The 17,012-nt window shown below is 35.0% G+C and overlaps 1 protein-coding gene across 1 annotated transcript; it reads right to left on the bottom strand.

Annotated features, from left to right (window-relative positions):
• Positions 1-13,102: 13,102 nt before the first annotated feature.
• On the bottom strand, positions 13,103-14,775 carry LOC104110822 (glyoxylase I 4-like). The gene is made up of 3 exons (XM_009620379.3): positions 14,441-14,775; positions 13,780-14,114; positions 13,103-13,375 (listed from the first exon to the last, which is right to left on the bottom strand). The coding sequence occupies exons 1-3, from the start codon at positions 14,650-14,652 to the stop codon at positions 13,284-13,286; spliced, it is 639 nt and encodes a 212-aa protein (XP_009618674.1). The 5' UTR covers positions 14,653-14,775; the 3' UTR covers positions 13,103-13,283.
• Positions 14,776-17,012: the final 2,237 nt, after the last annotated feature.

Genomic DNA, 17,012 nt, shown 5'->3' with positions numbered 1-17,012 from the left:
GGTACTATGTTTGACCCTTCACGCACCTTTAATGCTATTTGATTGAGATGACGAAGGCTTTCATTCTCGCTACCCAAACACTATTAACCCTTTTTGCCAACCCTTTGAGCCGGTTACCTTTCTTTGATTACCCTCTTTCGAACCTAAAGGAATTATTGAAAAAAAAAACAAGAAAGAAAAAAAAGAAGAAAAAAAAGGAAAAGGAAAGAGAAAGAAAACAAAACAGACAGAAAGACAAAAGAAAAAAAACAGTTCATGTTACCTTGAACTACGTTTGACTTGATTCTGAAAGGATACGTAGGTAGCCTCTCTCTAGGTTCAGTCACACCAAAATAAAAATCCACATTTCCAAAAAAGAAAAAAATGAAACTAGGGCAGATGTTACAATGATTCGGTGATAGTTTCGCCTTAAAGGTTCAAAAGTTGTAATTCAATCCAAATCCTTTTTACCCAAATTATTTTCAAGTCCTTCCGATCAATCAACGAGAATGTTCAAAATTGGAGGATACAGTCACTTGGATATGGTGCAACCAAAATGAGAGAAATAAAATGAGAGAGTCTTATTGGTTAAAACCCGTATGGGCGCCGTAAGGCAATGGTGAGTAAATAAACTAAAATGAGAGAGTCTTTTTAGTGAAAACTCGCAAGGAGCACTATAAGGCGATGGTGAGAAGAGAGAGGTCAACTGGTGAAAACCCACAAAGGGCGCCACTGATCAAAAAGAGAATCATCATAGCCATTGGCATCGACACAGTCCTGGGCAAGGTTTCTCGATTTCGAGGCAAAAGTTGTGAGAAACTTCTAAGAGTCGGACAGTTTACACAGATCAGGCATCCAGTCCAAAAGGCATGTCATGTTCATTGAAGTCCGCATGTACTCCAGATAAGTCCTTCTTTCCTTTCCCCGAAAGGGATACCTCTTGTCTAAATTCATTGTCCATTCCATTGTTTGTTGTTCTTTGAATCCCTTTCGGTCTAACTTTGTTCCAAAAGTAAGGCAAAGAAAGGATGGCAAGACTGATTTACTAGGATTTTGTTTGATACAAGCTAATATTCAAGAGGCACCCAGCCTCAGCAGGGACGTCAAGTCAACCCCGATTTTCCATAGTGGTTGATGCTTTGAAATCAAAAACTCTTGAAAGGAGGAAATCAAATTGAAAGTGCCTACAAGGCAAAATGAAGTTGAATAGGTTAAGTACCAAGTGGCTAACCGTTTTGGCAAAGTTTGAAAAGCCAAAGGTTCCCCAATGCTCTGAAATTGAAAGTTTTGGAGGAAAGAAGTCGAAAGTGAAACACCACAAAGGCAAAATAAAGTTGAAAAGGTTAAGTCTCACACGATCAACCGTCATGTAAAAGTTTGAAAAGTCAAAGGCTATCTAGGGCCAGAAATGCAAGTGGTATTCACGAAACATCTAGTGGCAGTTTGAAATCATCATCAAAAGAAGATGGGCACAAATCCAAGCTTCCAAAGACATCAAGGCCACAAACTGACCACCACTTTTAAAACTCACAAGTTTTCTTTGTTTGGAGCAGGAATAAAGGAGTGTAGAATGGCGATTCCTAAAGGATGAATGTCAACAAAGGTAAGTTTCCTCAAAATCTCCACTTTCTTTTATTTTTAGCATTCATCACTAATGTTCATACCTCTCATTTTCATAGCTTAACCCAGGCAGAACCTTTTCACCTATGGGGAATCCAGCTCATAGTTCCGCGAAGAAATACTCTTCGCCCAGGCTTATTTTCCGCAGCTTAACCCAGGTAGAACCTTTTCGCCTAGGGTGATCCAACTCATAGTTTCCGAGTAGAAGTACTCTTCGCTCAGGTTATTTTACGTAGCTTAACCCAGGTAGAACCTTTTCACCTAGGGGGATCCAGCTAATAGTTCCGGGTAGAAGTACTTTTCGCCCACGCTGTTTTTCGTAGCTTAAACCAGGTAGAACCTTTTTCGCCTAGGGGATCCAGCTCATAGTTCCAGGTAGAAGTACTCTTCGCCCAGGCTGTTTTTTGTAACTTAACCCAGGTAGAACCTTTTCACCTAGGGGGATCCAGCTCATAGTTTCTGGGTAGAAGTACTCTTCGCTCAGGATGTTTTACGTAGCTTAACCCAGGTAGAACCTTTTTGCCTAGGGGGATCCAGCTCATAGTTCCGGGTATAAGTACTCTTCACCCATGCTATTTTTCGTAGCTTAACCCAGGTAGAACCTTTTCTCCTAGGGGGATCCAGCTCATAGTTCCGAGTAGAAGTACTCTTTGCCCATGCTTATTTTTCGTAGCTTAACCCAGGTAGAACCTTTTCGCCTAGGGGGATCCAGCTCATAGTTTTCGGGTAGAAGTACCCTTCGCTCAGGATGTTTACGTAGCTTAACCCAGGTAGAACCTTTTCGCCTAGGGGGATCCAGCTCATAGTTCCGGGTAGAAGTACTCTTTGCTCAGGTTGTTTTACATAGCTTAACCCATGTAGAACATTTTCGCCTAGGGGGATCCAGCTCATAGTTCCGGGTAGAAGTACTCTTCGCTTAGATTGTTTTACGTAGCTTAACCCAGGTAGAACCTTTTTGCCTAGGGGGATCCAGCTCATAGTTCCGGGTCGAAGTACTCTTCGCTCAGGTTGTATACGTAGCTTAACTCAGGTAGAAACCTTTCGCCTAGGGGGATCCAGCTCATATTTCAGTTAGAAGTACTCTTCGCCCAGGCTCGCTTTTCGCAATTTAACCCAGGTAGAACCTTTTCGCCCTGGGGATTCATTTTTATTTCAGTAATAGAGGGTACCAACCCCTGGTTACATTTCTTTTCCATAATACAGGGTGCCATCCCCTGGTTACATTTCCTTTCAGTAATATAGGACGTCATCCCATGACTACATTCTTTTTAGTAATACACAGTACCAACCCATGATTATATTCTTTTTCCGTAATATAGGGTATCAACCCCGGGTTACATTTCCTTACCAGTATCAGGGTACACCAATCCCTAGTCGTTTTTCCAATATAGGGTCTCTACTCCCTAGTTTCTTTCATTTTAAACATAGGATCTCCATTCCCTAGTCTCTGTTTTTTTTTTCCGTAGTACACCATTCTCGACCTTTTATTGCTTTCAATAAAGAAGTAGTTTAGAATTTTGTTACAATAACTCACAAAATTTTCCTAGTACAAACTGAGGCCGAAAACTTTCGCTCGTTTGTTTGTTTTGGTGTCTGAGTAGGTTTTACCTCGAGGCACATGGTTCGAGATGGCCAAAAGAAGAAGTCTCAATTCAGAATAAAAGAAAAGAAATAATAGGTGATCCAAAATGCAAAAGTAGTTGAAAAGATGTGGAATGCTCAAGACATGACTGAAGCCACGAGCATTGGAGTCCCGTTTTGATTAGAAGAAGCTATAGAACAATCAACTAGCACCTACAGCTAGCGAGCATCAAGGTTTAGATCAGAGTCTACATGAAGAACCAGTCAAGACTCAAGATCAAGTTTCAGAAGACTCATAGATAGGAATCTTGTAACTCATAGCTGATAGGCTTGTTTAGTTTCTTTTTTATAATAGTAGGACCGCGGACCGGAGCCTCAACGGAACCTCACTCGACTCCTCAACTCACCATTCCACCATTCTCTTTGAACTACATGTGACCTGATTCCCCTATAACCCGGGATATGTAGGCTGTCCAAAACCAGGACTCGGTTGGACCCTATCTTTTATTTCTTTTCCTTTTGAATATCTGTTTGGTCAAAATTAGTCATATGGCTCACCTAGTCTTTGCCTGAAAACTCTTCGTGTTTCCAAGCAAAGAGGAGCAGCTGTGAGCACCTAATTTTTTATTATATTTGAATTTTTATCACCTTCTACTATGTAAATATTTTTAGAAAATTAGTATATATTCTTTTAGCTTTGTTACATTTTTTTATATAGAGTAAGAATTAAAAATAATTTAAAAGGTCAAATTATTACTATTAGTATTATTTTTATTTTTTATCTTTATTTTAAAATAAAATAAATTTTAAAACAAAATCGAAAAAATTAAATATTTTTTTAAATTTTCGGATGTGAATAAAATAAAAGGAAAATTAAAAGTATGGAATAAAAAATTCAAAGTAAAAGTAGGTGGAAATTATTTTTTTTAAAAAGTAAAAGAAAGTAAAAAATTAAAAAAATAAAAGTAAAAGAATGTGGAAATTTAAAAATAAATAAAAAGTAAAATAAAGTTTGAATTAACAAATAAAAGTAAAGGTAGCTGAAATTTTTTTTTAAAAAAGTGAGTGGAAATTTAAAAAAAAAAGTAAAATAATTGGGAAATAAAGAAAAGTAAAGTAAAAAAGTGAGAATTTAAATATAATAAAAGTAAAAAAATAGGAAATTAAAAAATAAAGTAAAGGAAAGTGGGGAATTATATTTTTTTTTAAAAGAAGAAAAATGGGAAGTGGGAATTCTTTTTAATTAAATAATAATAATAAAAATAAAAAATTAAAAAAATATCTGAAAAATTCCGAAATATTTTATATAAATAGAAGAGAAATGTGAGGAGAAAAAAGAGAGGGAAAAGTAGAAAAAAAGAAGGGAGGAGGGAATTGAGAGAAATTATTTTTCTTCTTCTACGGTAAGGGAATTTCTACTCGTATCATTCTTTCTTCGTCTTTCTTTCAAAAAATCCAGCAAGTCATCACCCAAAAGCCAACAAAATACTTCATAACATCCCTTTTTACACGTCAAAAAGTGGAGTCAATAGTCGAGGTCGAGGATTCCGTTGGAGCTCCGTTCACTAGGTTTGATGTTATTCGTCGCTTATACTTGTTCGACGTTCGTCTGAGTTATTGTACCTGTTCTTGGAGACTCATTTAATTAAAAATTTTGCATTAAAGTTTTATTCTTCCCTATGTTCTTTTTATCTTATTTCATGTGATTTTATTTATTTGCCTTTAAACTTTATAAATTATAATGTAAGTTAGTCCTTAAATTAATCATATTTTTGGAAATATGGTATTCAAACTTGCTTTAAAGTTGGGAAGATTTGGACCATAATGAGTTTGGGCTTCAATTGTTGGGATGTAGGGTATTGGTATGTGATGGTTTATTTATTCAAATATCTAAAATCATACAATTCTTCCACAAGTAATTCCATAATTCATGGCCTTAACAATAATCTCAAACTTAGGAAAGAAACAAATCATGAATGCGCTAGAATGCTTTAGGCGTACTCATAATTAATTTAATCATCGTGATTATGTATACGTTCGCGTGACATAATTACGATTCCCAAAACTAAAATCAAGGTATGCGTTCGCGCAACTTTGGGCGAAACAACCTTAAATATAATAAAAATGCTATTAATTGCGTGCACGTACACGTGACATAATTTTGGTACAATAAACAAAACGGATTCACACACGTGATTCGTTTCAAAGATAATTTCATATTTTAATATAAAAGCGGATAGATAAAATATGGAAACCAATAAATTACAGTTTATCTAAAATTAATTCAAGCCAAGTTGTAGTCAATAAAGCGACCGTGCTAGAACCACGGGACTCGGAGAATGCCTCACACCTTCTCCCCGGTCGACAGAATTCCTTACCCGGACTTTATTTTCGCAAACCAATAATAATAGAGTCAAACCTTTTTTTGACTAGGGATTCAAATAAAAGGTGACTTGGAACACCCAAAAAATTAATTCCAAGTGGCGACTCTATAAATAAAATAATTCCAATTCAAATTTGTCACTTTAATTGGAAAAACTCTTTAACCCACAATAATCCATAACACACATATCTTTTGGGGTATAAAAGGGGTGTGACAACTCTCAGCTTTTGTTTTAGTCCAAAAGTGTCTAATTGTATTCCCGAAAACTGATGAAATATGATTACCTGCAGGAGTATTGGAAAATGAGCCACTACGATGAAATCCAACACAAGGAGGAGTGATCTGAACAAGGACAAAAATCAGGCACAGAAGCCCAAGTACGGACCGCAGATTTCTATCTGCGACCGCAGAATGTGAAGGAAAATCAACAGAGCCCCAGTGCAAAGTGCGGACCGCACAATTATTATGCGGCTGCAGAAGCTACGTAAGAGCCAAAGTTCAGAGAGTTTCATTTCAAGCTCAAGAAGAAATGCGGATCGCACAATAATTGTGCGGCTGCAGAAACAGTTATGCGACTGCACTCAGAAAATGTGCGGTCCGCAGAAGAGCCCAGTGCGGCCTCACCTAGAATTGTGCGGACCACAGAACATGAGAGATGCGGCCGTAATCCAGAATTGTGCGGCCACAGAGTCAACTCCTGTCAAGATCTGAAGAGAAGTGCGGACAGCACATATATTTGTGCGGCCGCAGAACCTCCAAAAGGGCAAGTATGCCCAAAAATTCCAGCTTTGTTTAAATAGACTACTTTCACGAAATTAGGTAAAGTTTTGAATATTGAAAGTCCTGTAGCCATTTTTACTTACCTCTTTAGGCAACTTTAGCTTACTTTGGTGATTTAACATTGGATTTTTATCTTTTAATCTTGCAATATCAGTTTTATCATCTTCTCTTCTTTATTTTCTTCTATACCCATTATGAGTAGCTAGATTTCTAACTAGGGTTGTGACCCAACCCTAGTGTGTAAATCTAATGGGTGTTTGATTTATGGCTTGTTTATGGTTGGGTGTTTATTATTTAGCCTTATTCTTTCCTTTAATTGTAAAATTAATGGTTGCAAATATTAGTTTATGCCTATTTGACTTGGCCTCTACTTGAGAAAGAGAGACTTAGTCTAGAAAAATTTGGCTAACAAGAATTTGGAATAAAATCAAGAGATTGATAGTCCCAATTAAAGGGTTGAACCTAGAGATAGTAAAACCTGACTTGAACATTTTATCAACTGTTTGTTCAATACCCATTTGGACTTGAAAAGGCCAAATTGATCAAAATCAATCTCTTACCGAGAGGTATTGAGTGGGTATTTGAGTGTTGATTGCTATGATATACTCCGACCAACAAAACAAGCTTTAAAGTGAATAACTCGTTAGGCAAACACCTAGGTGAAGGTCATACCCCTAGGACTTTTTATATATTTGAAAACCATCCAAAAATAATATTCTCTAATTTTATATCTGTAGAATTATAATCCTTAACGTAATTTTAGAAGTAAAAACAAAACCATATTTGTGAAAGTGCAACCAAGATACTTCACGTGCTATATCCAAATATATACCACTAATCCCATCTCAGCTCCCTGTGGATTCGATCCCGACTCCTTGTTGGGTATTATTATTGCAATCGACCGTTTCACAACCCGGAATAGAGGCGTGACTTGGACGAGATCACAATGCGCTCAACTACATGAACTTTGAGACTGTCAACATCCTCAACACCAATGACACTAGAGTCAACTAAATATGTATCCTCAATTTCCTTAATTAACTCTAGTATCTCTTCTACAACATCGGCATCCTCAAATTCTAGTTTGATTGATTGTTGGCATTCTACTATGGACCCCTTTATTGGCACCTCAATTTCTGTCTCTAATGCACACTACTCTTGTCTATTATTCATAATATTATTTTGTTGAGCATTTAAAGCCTCAATCAATTGCCTCACTTGTGCCTCCAGGTTAAGAATAATTGCCTCTTGCCTTTGGATAGTATCTAATTGCCTTTGGTTAGTATCCCCTAGCCTTTGTATTTGCAGTTATTTCTCATTACTTCGTTCCATGAGGAACTTTAACATAGGGGTGGGCATAAAATCCGAAAAACTAAAAAATCATACCGGACCGAATTAATTCGGTATCGGTTCTTTGGTTATTCGGTACTAATTTGGTATCACTTTTTCAAAAGTTCGGTACTTCGGTACGATTTTTGGTATTGGTCTTTCGATACTTCGGTAAACCGATATATCGAAATACTTAAGAAACTTGTCCAACAATGAGTTTCTTGGCTTTTCTTTTCAATCACATTGTTCTTTGTGAATTGGCCTTGACTGTTTGGTTGCATTAGCTATGTTGTTTGTCATTTTCACTTCTACTTTCACTTATTAATTTATACTTTAGTATCTCATAAGTTGATTGTAGTGAGTCTTGTTTCCTGGCCATATGAAACATGCATAAATGTGGGAATAATTACATTGAAGGAGTTAACTCAACTAACACATGCTATGGTGGACCTGCTATATTGTTACTGTGTGAATTGGGTGGAGAGTGGGATGGACGCTATGGACTTCTTGTATGCACATATAGTGCCGATCATCACCTATAAATATTTTCATAGCATCTGTATTGTCTAATAGACTTTGAATATGCATTCTTTATTTATAAGCATGTAGCTAGAAATAGACCGGGGCCTCTAAATCACAATTGTATGGTTATACTGAAGGACATGCTAGGCCAACTGGAGGAGTTGTTGCCATTGCTATTCTAATTGGGTACTGATCTTATATTGTTATGTGATTCCTGAAGAATTAGAATTCACCACTTTTGTTCACAAAGATTTGGTACAATACCGAATTGTACCGAAATTACACCGAACCAAATAAAAAAATACTAAACCGTACCGAACTACTTTGGTACGGTATTTGGTATGCATAATTGAGAAACCGAATACCGAAATACCGTACCAAAATTCTTAAAAATCGTACTGAAGTACCGAACGTCCACCCCTACTTTAACATATCTTTGATCTCTTTCATGTCATCATCCTTGGGTTCTTTGTTCCTATTAACTTCACAAGAAAAAGAAGAACCATCAAAGTAAGGGGTTGGAGGAAGATAAGAAATATAAGCACAATCATGAAAGTGACCATCTTGACCACCACACATATCACACACATTCCACATATAAGATTGAGTTGGTGCACATAACTCGCTCTCGGGAATAATTGGATAATTTTGCCACGGGTGGTTTCCTTCACAATATGTATGAGGATCAACTGTAGAATTACCAATATCTAAACTCACATAATTCCAAGATGACATGTTTATCAAATCAACAAGTAAAACAAAAATTAAAAAAATCAAATACAAAAAAAATAAAAATAAAAACTCAAACTTGAAACCTAGCAATATGTACACCTACAACTACACCGTTAGTTCCCCGGCAATGGCCCTAAAATTTAATCACGCCCAACACTAGTCCTAAAAAGGATAAGCTGTCACTGCAAATATAATCCGGTCTAAGAGTCCGGAGTCGAATCCTACAGAGAATTAAGATTTAGCTACAAGTGTTCACTATCACTAAGAAGACAAGCTCGAACAATTACTAAGTTATAAATATTAAGATTCTTATATCTAATTAAGTAATAAATTAAAGTAGTAGATTAACAACTAGAGATACTAGGGATTGGAGACAAGCTTAAGGAGGTCTAAAGTTATGATTTTCCCAATTGTCGGAATCCTTCCCGCTATATCTTCTATAATTTCGCTTAAGTATTTTCTACCGATCGTGAGTACTTTGGGTGTCGTAACTCTCTCTCGAGCAACTGCCACAATTTATTAGATGTATTCTCTCGAACTACGCTAGCTGGCACTAATTCACCGCTCACTACGATCGCACCAAGGTTTCGTTATCTCTAATCTCGCCTTTAAATCCTCCGTATTGATCTCTCACATACGTTAGGAGTGATGTTGTTCAACAACTATACCTAAATGTGTACTCTCTCTCGAGCAATATACATACTAAATAGGCACAGCCAATTGATATCCATTCAATCAACAGCAATAAATACGTAGTTGAACAAGTAGAGAAATCCAACGACTCAACTATATAAAAACATCACAGGAATTTATCCTACAAAAGGTTCCATCAAAACCCTAGATAACAAATTAGCTATTCATAATAGCATGCAAAACTACATTACTAGAATTCATAACCAGTAATGGAAATAGGAAGAAGAAAGTAAAAAACTTGTAGAAGAATTCTCCGCCTTGCTCCTAGCGTGTTCTTGCCTCCTTGGGCTGAATCCCCTCTCCAAAAATGTCTATCCCTTCTTAGACATGTTTAGAGAGTATTTATAGGCTAGGGTTGAAGTCCTTGAGTCCAAATTCGGGTCGGAGTCTTTTAATTCACGACTTTTAATTACCGGGCTATAGACCTCACGAGGCCAGGCTTATAGCGCGGTCAGCCTGGCTACAGAGCTGGCTACGCCTGGCCTGTAGCGCGGTCAAACTGGCTATAGAGCTGGCGTTATTTGGTCTGTAACATGGTTTGGGTACTTGATGCTTTTGTGCTCTTTTCTTTCATTTTTGTCCTTTTTTGTGCAACTTTAACTCATCTTTGTCTTCCGATGCTCCACATAAAATAACATAATTTAGCTCAAACGTCGCACAATTAACCACTAAACTAATAACATGTAAGGCGAGTAATGTACTAAAAATATAGCATTTTGGCCACACATCAGTGATATTTTAACATAGGCAGAATAGCCTAATAGACACCTCTACTTGTCCCGTTTTGAGATCCCGGCCCTCATACCTTACGAAGTTTCATTTAGGCACCTCAACTCGTTCAAAATAACTTTTTTAAATCCCTTTAACCGTTGACCAAGCTTATGCGGCGCTAAGCCGGCTGAGTTAGACGAAATGTGTGAGATGCACGCATATAAACCGAGTGGTAACAATGAATTTGATTTTAAAAAGATTAAAATAAAGATAAAAAGAAAAGAAACTTAAAAATAATTGCTAAGCTAACTTTCCCATTCCCTTCCCTGTACTCTTCTCCTACCATCGTGAATTCCCTCGTCTGTATTCTTCTTAGCCCCAATACTCTTCTGCCTCACCCTCACATCTTCCTATACTATTCAATCTCAAGATACAGGCAATAGCAACTGTTAGACGGAGCAATGACAGGAAGATTTCCTGCTCCTATTTCAAACTCCTCGCAAATCCATTGCTTCGATACCTAGAAGAGTTGTGTTCCACCTCTGATTCTTGCTTCTCTTTTGTTTGTAAAAGAAAAAAACATAATCTGAATGTAAATTAGTAAACAACAACTAATTGAACAACGATCTAGGGCAGGGGGTGAGATTTAATGGAGATATGAGAAGGTAGAGACCCAAATAAACATGAGTTTTCTCTTATTTAAATATTTTTTTATCGTTAAAATGCTCAAAAGCATATGTGTCTTCTTGTTGAAGTAATATCTTGGAATCATCATCAATATGATCAATGTATCTACTGAAGAGTAAGAATTGCATGGTTCCCAAGAGTTTTATTTTTGGATGAGTGGGGCGCAATTAGCAAGGAATTTTGGAATGATTTTTATTTATTTGTGAGCTTTCGAAAAATGGTTGTTGGCTGTATTTTGGGCTGGGTTAATGGAGGAAAAGGGTCCATTTGGAGTGGGAGAAGGGACAAGTAGATGGCGGAGCAAATATTGAGTGAAATTGAATAGTGAAAATTTTGAAATAAAATGATAATATGGCATAGAGAATTTGAGCTGGGCATTGACGTGTCATCCACATCGTGTGTTTGAAAAGCACGCAAGATCAAAGGGGTTTAAAAGAGTTACTTTGCACGAATTGAGGTGTCTGAATGAAATTTCGTTGGGCATGAGGGCCGGGATCTCAAAACGGGACAAGTAGAGGTGTGTTATTCTGCCTTTTAACATAAAATAACAATGAATTAATTACATCACATGGGACGCTAGGCACTGGGCACTAGTCCCCTTTTAAAGGGTCACTGTGGAATGAAAAGGAATGAAAGCAAACGTGAAAAATGAGACGAGAAGATTTTAATTCCTCGGAGTCTCATAAGGATGGGTGTTCTTGGACCTTTTGCATGTTGCAGTGCAATGCCATAACCGTTTTTTAGTAAATCAATAAAAGCATGATATATATTTTAAATAAATTCTTATTACATATTATGATTTAGTAACTCTTTACTAGCATCAACACATTAGTTACTTTTGGTATATTAACATTCATACACCGATTTCTAATTAATTTTCAATGTTTTGAAATAAAATTACTTAGAATATAGTAAAAGTAGTGTACGCATTTAATAATCTTAAGAAGTTATAATTAAAGAAATTTTATTTGAGTTCTCAAATAGTAATATTATCACTCTTTCTAGAATGTAAAGATCTAGTATTCAGAAAGAAAGGTCACGCTTTAGAACGCGAGCTCGTTTATTATATTGGCTAAGAGCTTTTTTGACCAGCTTATTTTGATAATAATATGTAATAAAAGAGTTTCAGAAAATAGCAATGTTTGGTTAAAATAATTATTAAAGCTTGCGATTGACTACTTTCTCCAAAAATGATTTTAAGCGTCAAATTACAAAAATAACATAATATAAAAAGATTCATGTTTCAATTAGTATTACATAAATATAAAAATGATTTAAAATATTATTTTGAGAGATTTTAATTAAGTTTTTAATTATTTAATTAAAAGTGAAAAGTTAAAATTACATAATAGAGAGGAGGGAAGTGTTTATGAGACTGGTGTCATATTGTCGGTCGACAGTGCCTGAGATTAGTTCTTGTCCGTACTTTTGGGATAGTTTGGTCAACATTAAATTTTGCAAGGATATTTTTATCTGGAAAAAAATAACTTCTAGTTCTTTTTAAGTATAAGCTGTTTTTTTCAACTTTTCTCCCACATCAGAAAAACGACCTTTACAACTATTCAAGATTTTTAATATATACTAAAAGTTTGATCGAATACCTTAATTTTTCAAAATAAACATTTTGACATAAATAAGCACTTTTAATATTCCGGAAGCTTGGCGAAACAAATTATAAATGCATTTTCCCGAGGTGACACTCGTCTGTTAAATAGAAATTATGGCTTAGCTTTTGATTGGGAGAACTGAATTTGCCCAAGATAAGAAAGCTAGTTTAAATAGCCATTCATTCAATGATGTTAACTTGAGTTGCTTGTTTAAAATACGGCACTCCAAGTGAGATTTTCCAGTTTAAGAAGAGTTCAGTACAAGAGGGAACAAATTAATCATCTGACTTGACCAAAACCACAAGTTTTTAGTAGTAGTATTTAACATATATTGTAACAAAAATCAAATGAACGTTTGTGTTTTTACACATCTTTGCTTGTTTCTTTTTATTTTTGTGGATTATTTATATCTTCCAGATAAGAAGCCAGAATCACCAAAAAGTTTGAGATAGTAAAGTTACATATATATATACTATAGTTGCTCTTAAATTGTCATTCATATTTCGTTCAACGTTGGTATACAATAATATTAGCAGTACAAAATATAGGGTAGGGCCTTTTTCTTTTTCTATTTTCTCTCTTTTTTCTTTGCTGTAGGCTTTGTGGGGAGAAGAGCAGGGGGGTGGGGATAGGAAATTCACTTTTTTCTCACACATCACTTAGAATGAAATATCTATCATGTCCAGAGCTAACTTCTCCATCATTTGAGATTCTACTTCTCTTGAGCACTTCATCTTTGTTGTGCTACTCCCTGCATTCACAACGATTAAGTCAAAATTGAAATCTTGTTAATACACAAAATTACCTCTTCTTTATTTTTAAAGAAATTTGGCAGTTAAATCTTCCCACCTCTCTTACAACTAGTTCTCTTTAATCATAAGTATTTTCTTTAGTATGTTTATCAATTAGCTTTAAGAACAACAAAGGGGAGTTAACTTGGATCTCCTCTCAATGGCATTAAACGTGGTTTAGTGATTTAATGAGATGCGAGTATATATTATTTAGGTTAAGTGAGAGACTTTTGTGCAAAGCATGTTATGCATTTATTTATTTGATGTAAATACTCAGTATAAGAAATTTTTGTCAAGATAAATATGTTTTGATTTTCATGTTTGATTATAACAAAGAGTACTAATTTCAGAAAACCGTACATACCGTAAAAAGAATTTGGCATAGTGTGGTTGGTCATTTGATTGGTGAACTTGTTGAGAGGACAAGAAGAAAGTGGGAGTAGTGGAAAATTTTGGCAATTACAAATCTCAATCATATTGCCATCAGGGTCATGGAAGAAGAGTTGATCCACAATGATTTCGTTGTCCTTCACAGTTGCAGTAACATATTCAATGTTCATATCACCCAGTTTCTGCATTATGAGGTCCATACCTTTGCATTGGAATGAAATGTGATTGTCTTTTGGGTTTATCTTTCCCTTCTTTTGTTGCACATCTTCTTTTCCTAGCAAATGAATTCCGATTCCATGATTAAACAACCTGTAAAATAACCAAAAAATATCAAACACAACAGTTTTTTGTTAATATGTGTGATGCACACAAAACCTTATGAAACATGTTTACAAAGTTATATTACATCAGCAAAATATCTTTATATGTTGTAGCAGGTAATCTCATTAATTATTTTAATAATCTCATATTTTTAAGGAGGCTTACCTTGTAGATATTATTTGGGTGACCTAATGATACTGATAGTATAAGAAATATACTGACGATCTATATAACTTAAACTCTTAAAGAAAAATAAAATGTGTGTGCGAGAATGTTGGGGAGGGGGGGGGGAGGCAAGATTTTAACGTGCATACCAAGCTCCTTCAAAATCAAAGGACGAAGGCCTCTGGACGAGAACAAAATCAAGAACTTCCACATAGAATTGGACAGATTTAGGAACAGACTTGCACACATAGGAAACATGGTTCAATGCCAACAAAGGCATTCTCTTTTCCGATGACGGCCAGTTGAAAGTAGTGGTTGTCTCCTCGGTTTCTGCTTTCACAATCTCAATATCTCTCCCCATTCTTTCTTTCTTTCTTTCCTTCCTTTTGAACTCTGGAAACTCTCTTCTTCTTTATCTCCCCTGCTAACAATGTACGATTAATATTGGATATAAAAAAAAGAATAATCTTTCTGTGGTGAGGACGTTTGGAATGATAATTAGTGCACATATATATAACCACATTTGAGCTCAAGAATTAATGTACATGGATGGAGTCAATGTACAATCGTACATCTCAAGCATGTCAATAATTACTCTTATGTGAACATGTTTGACTGAGCACGGAGTTTAAGAAAAAAATGAAGACTTTTGGAATTTGTGGTCCTAAACAATTCAAAAAGGGGTCCATAGTATTTGTGTGATTATAAAAGCTTCTCATTAAGGGTAGAATTGTAAGTTTAAGCAAAATTGTTTCCAAATTTATAAAGGGATCATTCTTTTTGAAACGGACCAAAAAGGAAATAGGTTCACATAAACTGAAACGGAGATAGTACACGTTATTGTTATCGTATCAACCATATGGGAAATCAAAGCTTCCTCTCCCAAAAAAAAAGTTCTAGTTTATATTAAAATCAAATAATTTAGTTTTAAGAATAATAAATTCAAGTAAGAATTTCTATATATAATTTATAAATAGTTAATTAAATTATGGAATGAAAATTTATATACAAGACATATGTCTTGTATTTATTTGTCCAAATATTCTTCACCCATCCACCCCTCCCCCATACCCCTTAAGTAGCACGATCTTATTTTTTAATCTCAATGACACAATACTATGTGAAATATGACTACTGCACTGTTCACATTTGCATGATGAGTCTCTTACTCGGTTTCATCTTCCTTTTTTTTTTTTTTTTTGGTTGAGTTTTCTAATTACTTTTTCCATGACTATGATGAACATCTAACTTTTATCCTAGATATAATTCTTTCACTCTATTAGTAGAGGCGGATCCAGGATTCAAAGGTTGCGGGTGTCATCATGTTATGCATACAGTATACATATCAGTATCTATAAAGACAGATTAGGAATAATGGTCGGTTCGTTAGTTTTTGGTTAATTTGAATAGGTCTTTCATTCACAAAGCAAATAAGTTCGATTTTAGTTCAAATTTTTAACGCTTAATTTAAACACATTCTAAATAAAAATACAAAAGAAAAATAATATTTCATGAAAGAGCGCCTCCAATATAAATATTTGCTTAAAGAGTACCTTATCTACACTATATATTCTTTGTTTGACTAGATTAATTTACTTGTATTGTTCTTTATTTATTTTTCTATCTTAATTGTTGAGTTATATGACAATTATTTTCAAAGAAAAATCTTCAACATTCAACTTATGATATTCAACTCAAAACGACTATCAATCAAGCCATTTAATTTTTTTTCAAAATCCAATAGAAGATATTGCTCAAATTATATTCCAATATATAAATTAATATCGTTTCATTAAAAATAAAAAAATTATATGCTAATTAAAATCAATTCAAATTACCTATAGAAAATAATTGTTCATAAAGTAAGGTATAATGATAGAAACAAAATAAGGACTGAAAGTTAAAAAAACAAAGAAGAAAGACTTAGCAAGTAATAAAATGAGGGAATGAATCGAAAAAGAAGAAAAAGATGTGAGGCTCTAGGGCTCCACTGAAAATAAAGGAAATCTTAATAAGTAGAAAAAAAGAAAAAATCAAAGGAGTTACTCCAACGGGAATCAAACTTGCATTCATGAGGCCAAGGAAAGCCTTCAAAGGAAAGGCTGAATCAATGGCACCCACTTCCACTTTGTGACTTCTAAGTGTCACTCTATCCATTTATACGTTTCTTCACAGAGATATTATGTACATAATAAGAATTTTAGCGAAGCGAGCGGATAGCGTGGTACCCCTACCTCATAAGATAGTTCCGCCCTGTCTATTAGTACTAAATTCTCAACACGTACTGGGAAAGCTACTTCTCGATTCATGACATTTCAAGTGCTGGCTGGTCCGTATGGAGGCATATTCTAAACAAAAATTATGTAAATAATTTTAGAGGCAATCAGTTCATTTATACTTTTTCTTGATCTCGTTGTTTAATTGTTTGTCATCTTTCCTATTCTATCTATTAGAAAGGTTTTGGCGTGCAAAACTTGGGAGAAGAAGAGAAATAGTTAAAATCACCTTTCTTACCTTTTCGGAAATCAAATTTAAATAGCTTTTGAAAATAAAAATAATTAGTAGGTTTTCCAAAATAAACTACCAAAAACATTCTTCAAACGTATAACTTTTTCCGAATAATTAGTTATCCAAGAACTAAGTCAAACCAAATTCAAACACCCAGTTTATGATGTCTATGACAGCACTTTTGAGGACCTAATCAAATAACGCCACTTATGG

The sequence above is a fragment of the Nicotiana tomentosiformis genome, chromosome 7 (assembly GCF_000390325.3).
Source record: "Nicotiana tomentosiformis chromosome 7, ASM39032v3, whole genome shotgun sequence".
Taxonomy (NCBI): Eukaryota; Viridiplantae; Streptophyta; class Magnoliopsida; order Solanales; family Solanaceae; genus Nicotiana; species Nicotiana tomentosiformis.
This window is presented reverse-complemented; position numbering and strand designations above follow the sequence as displayed.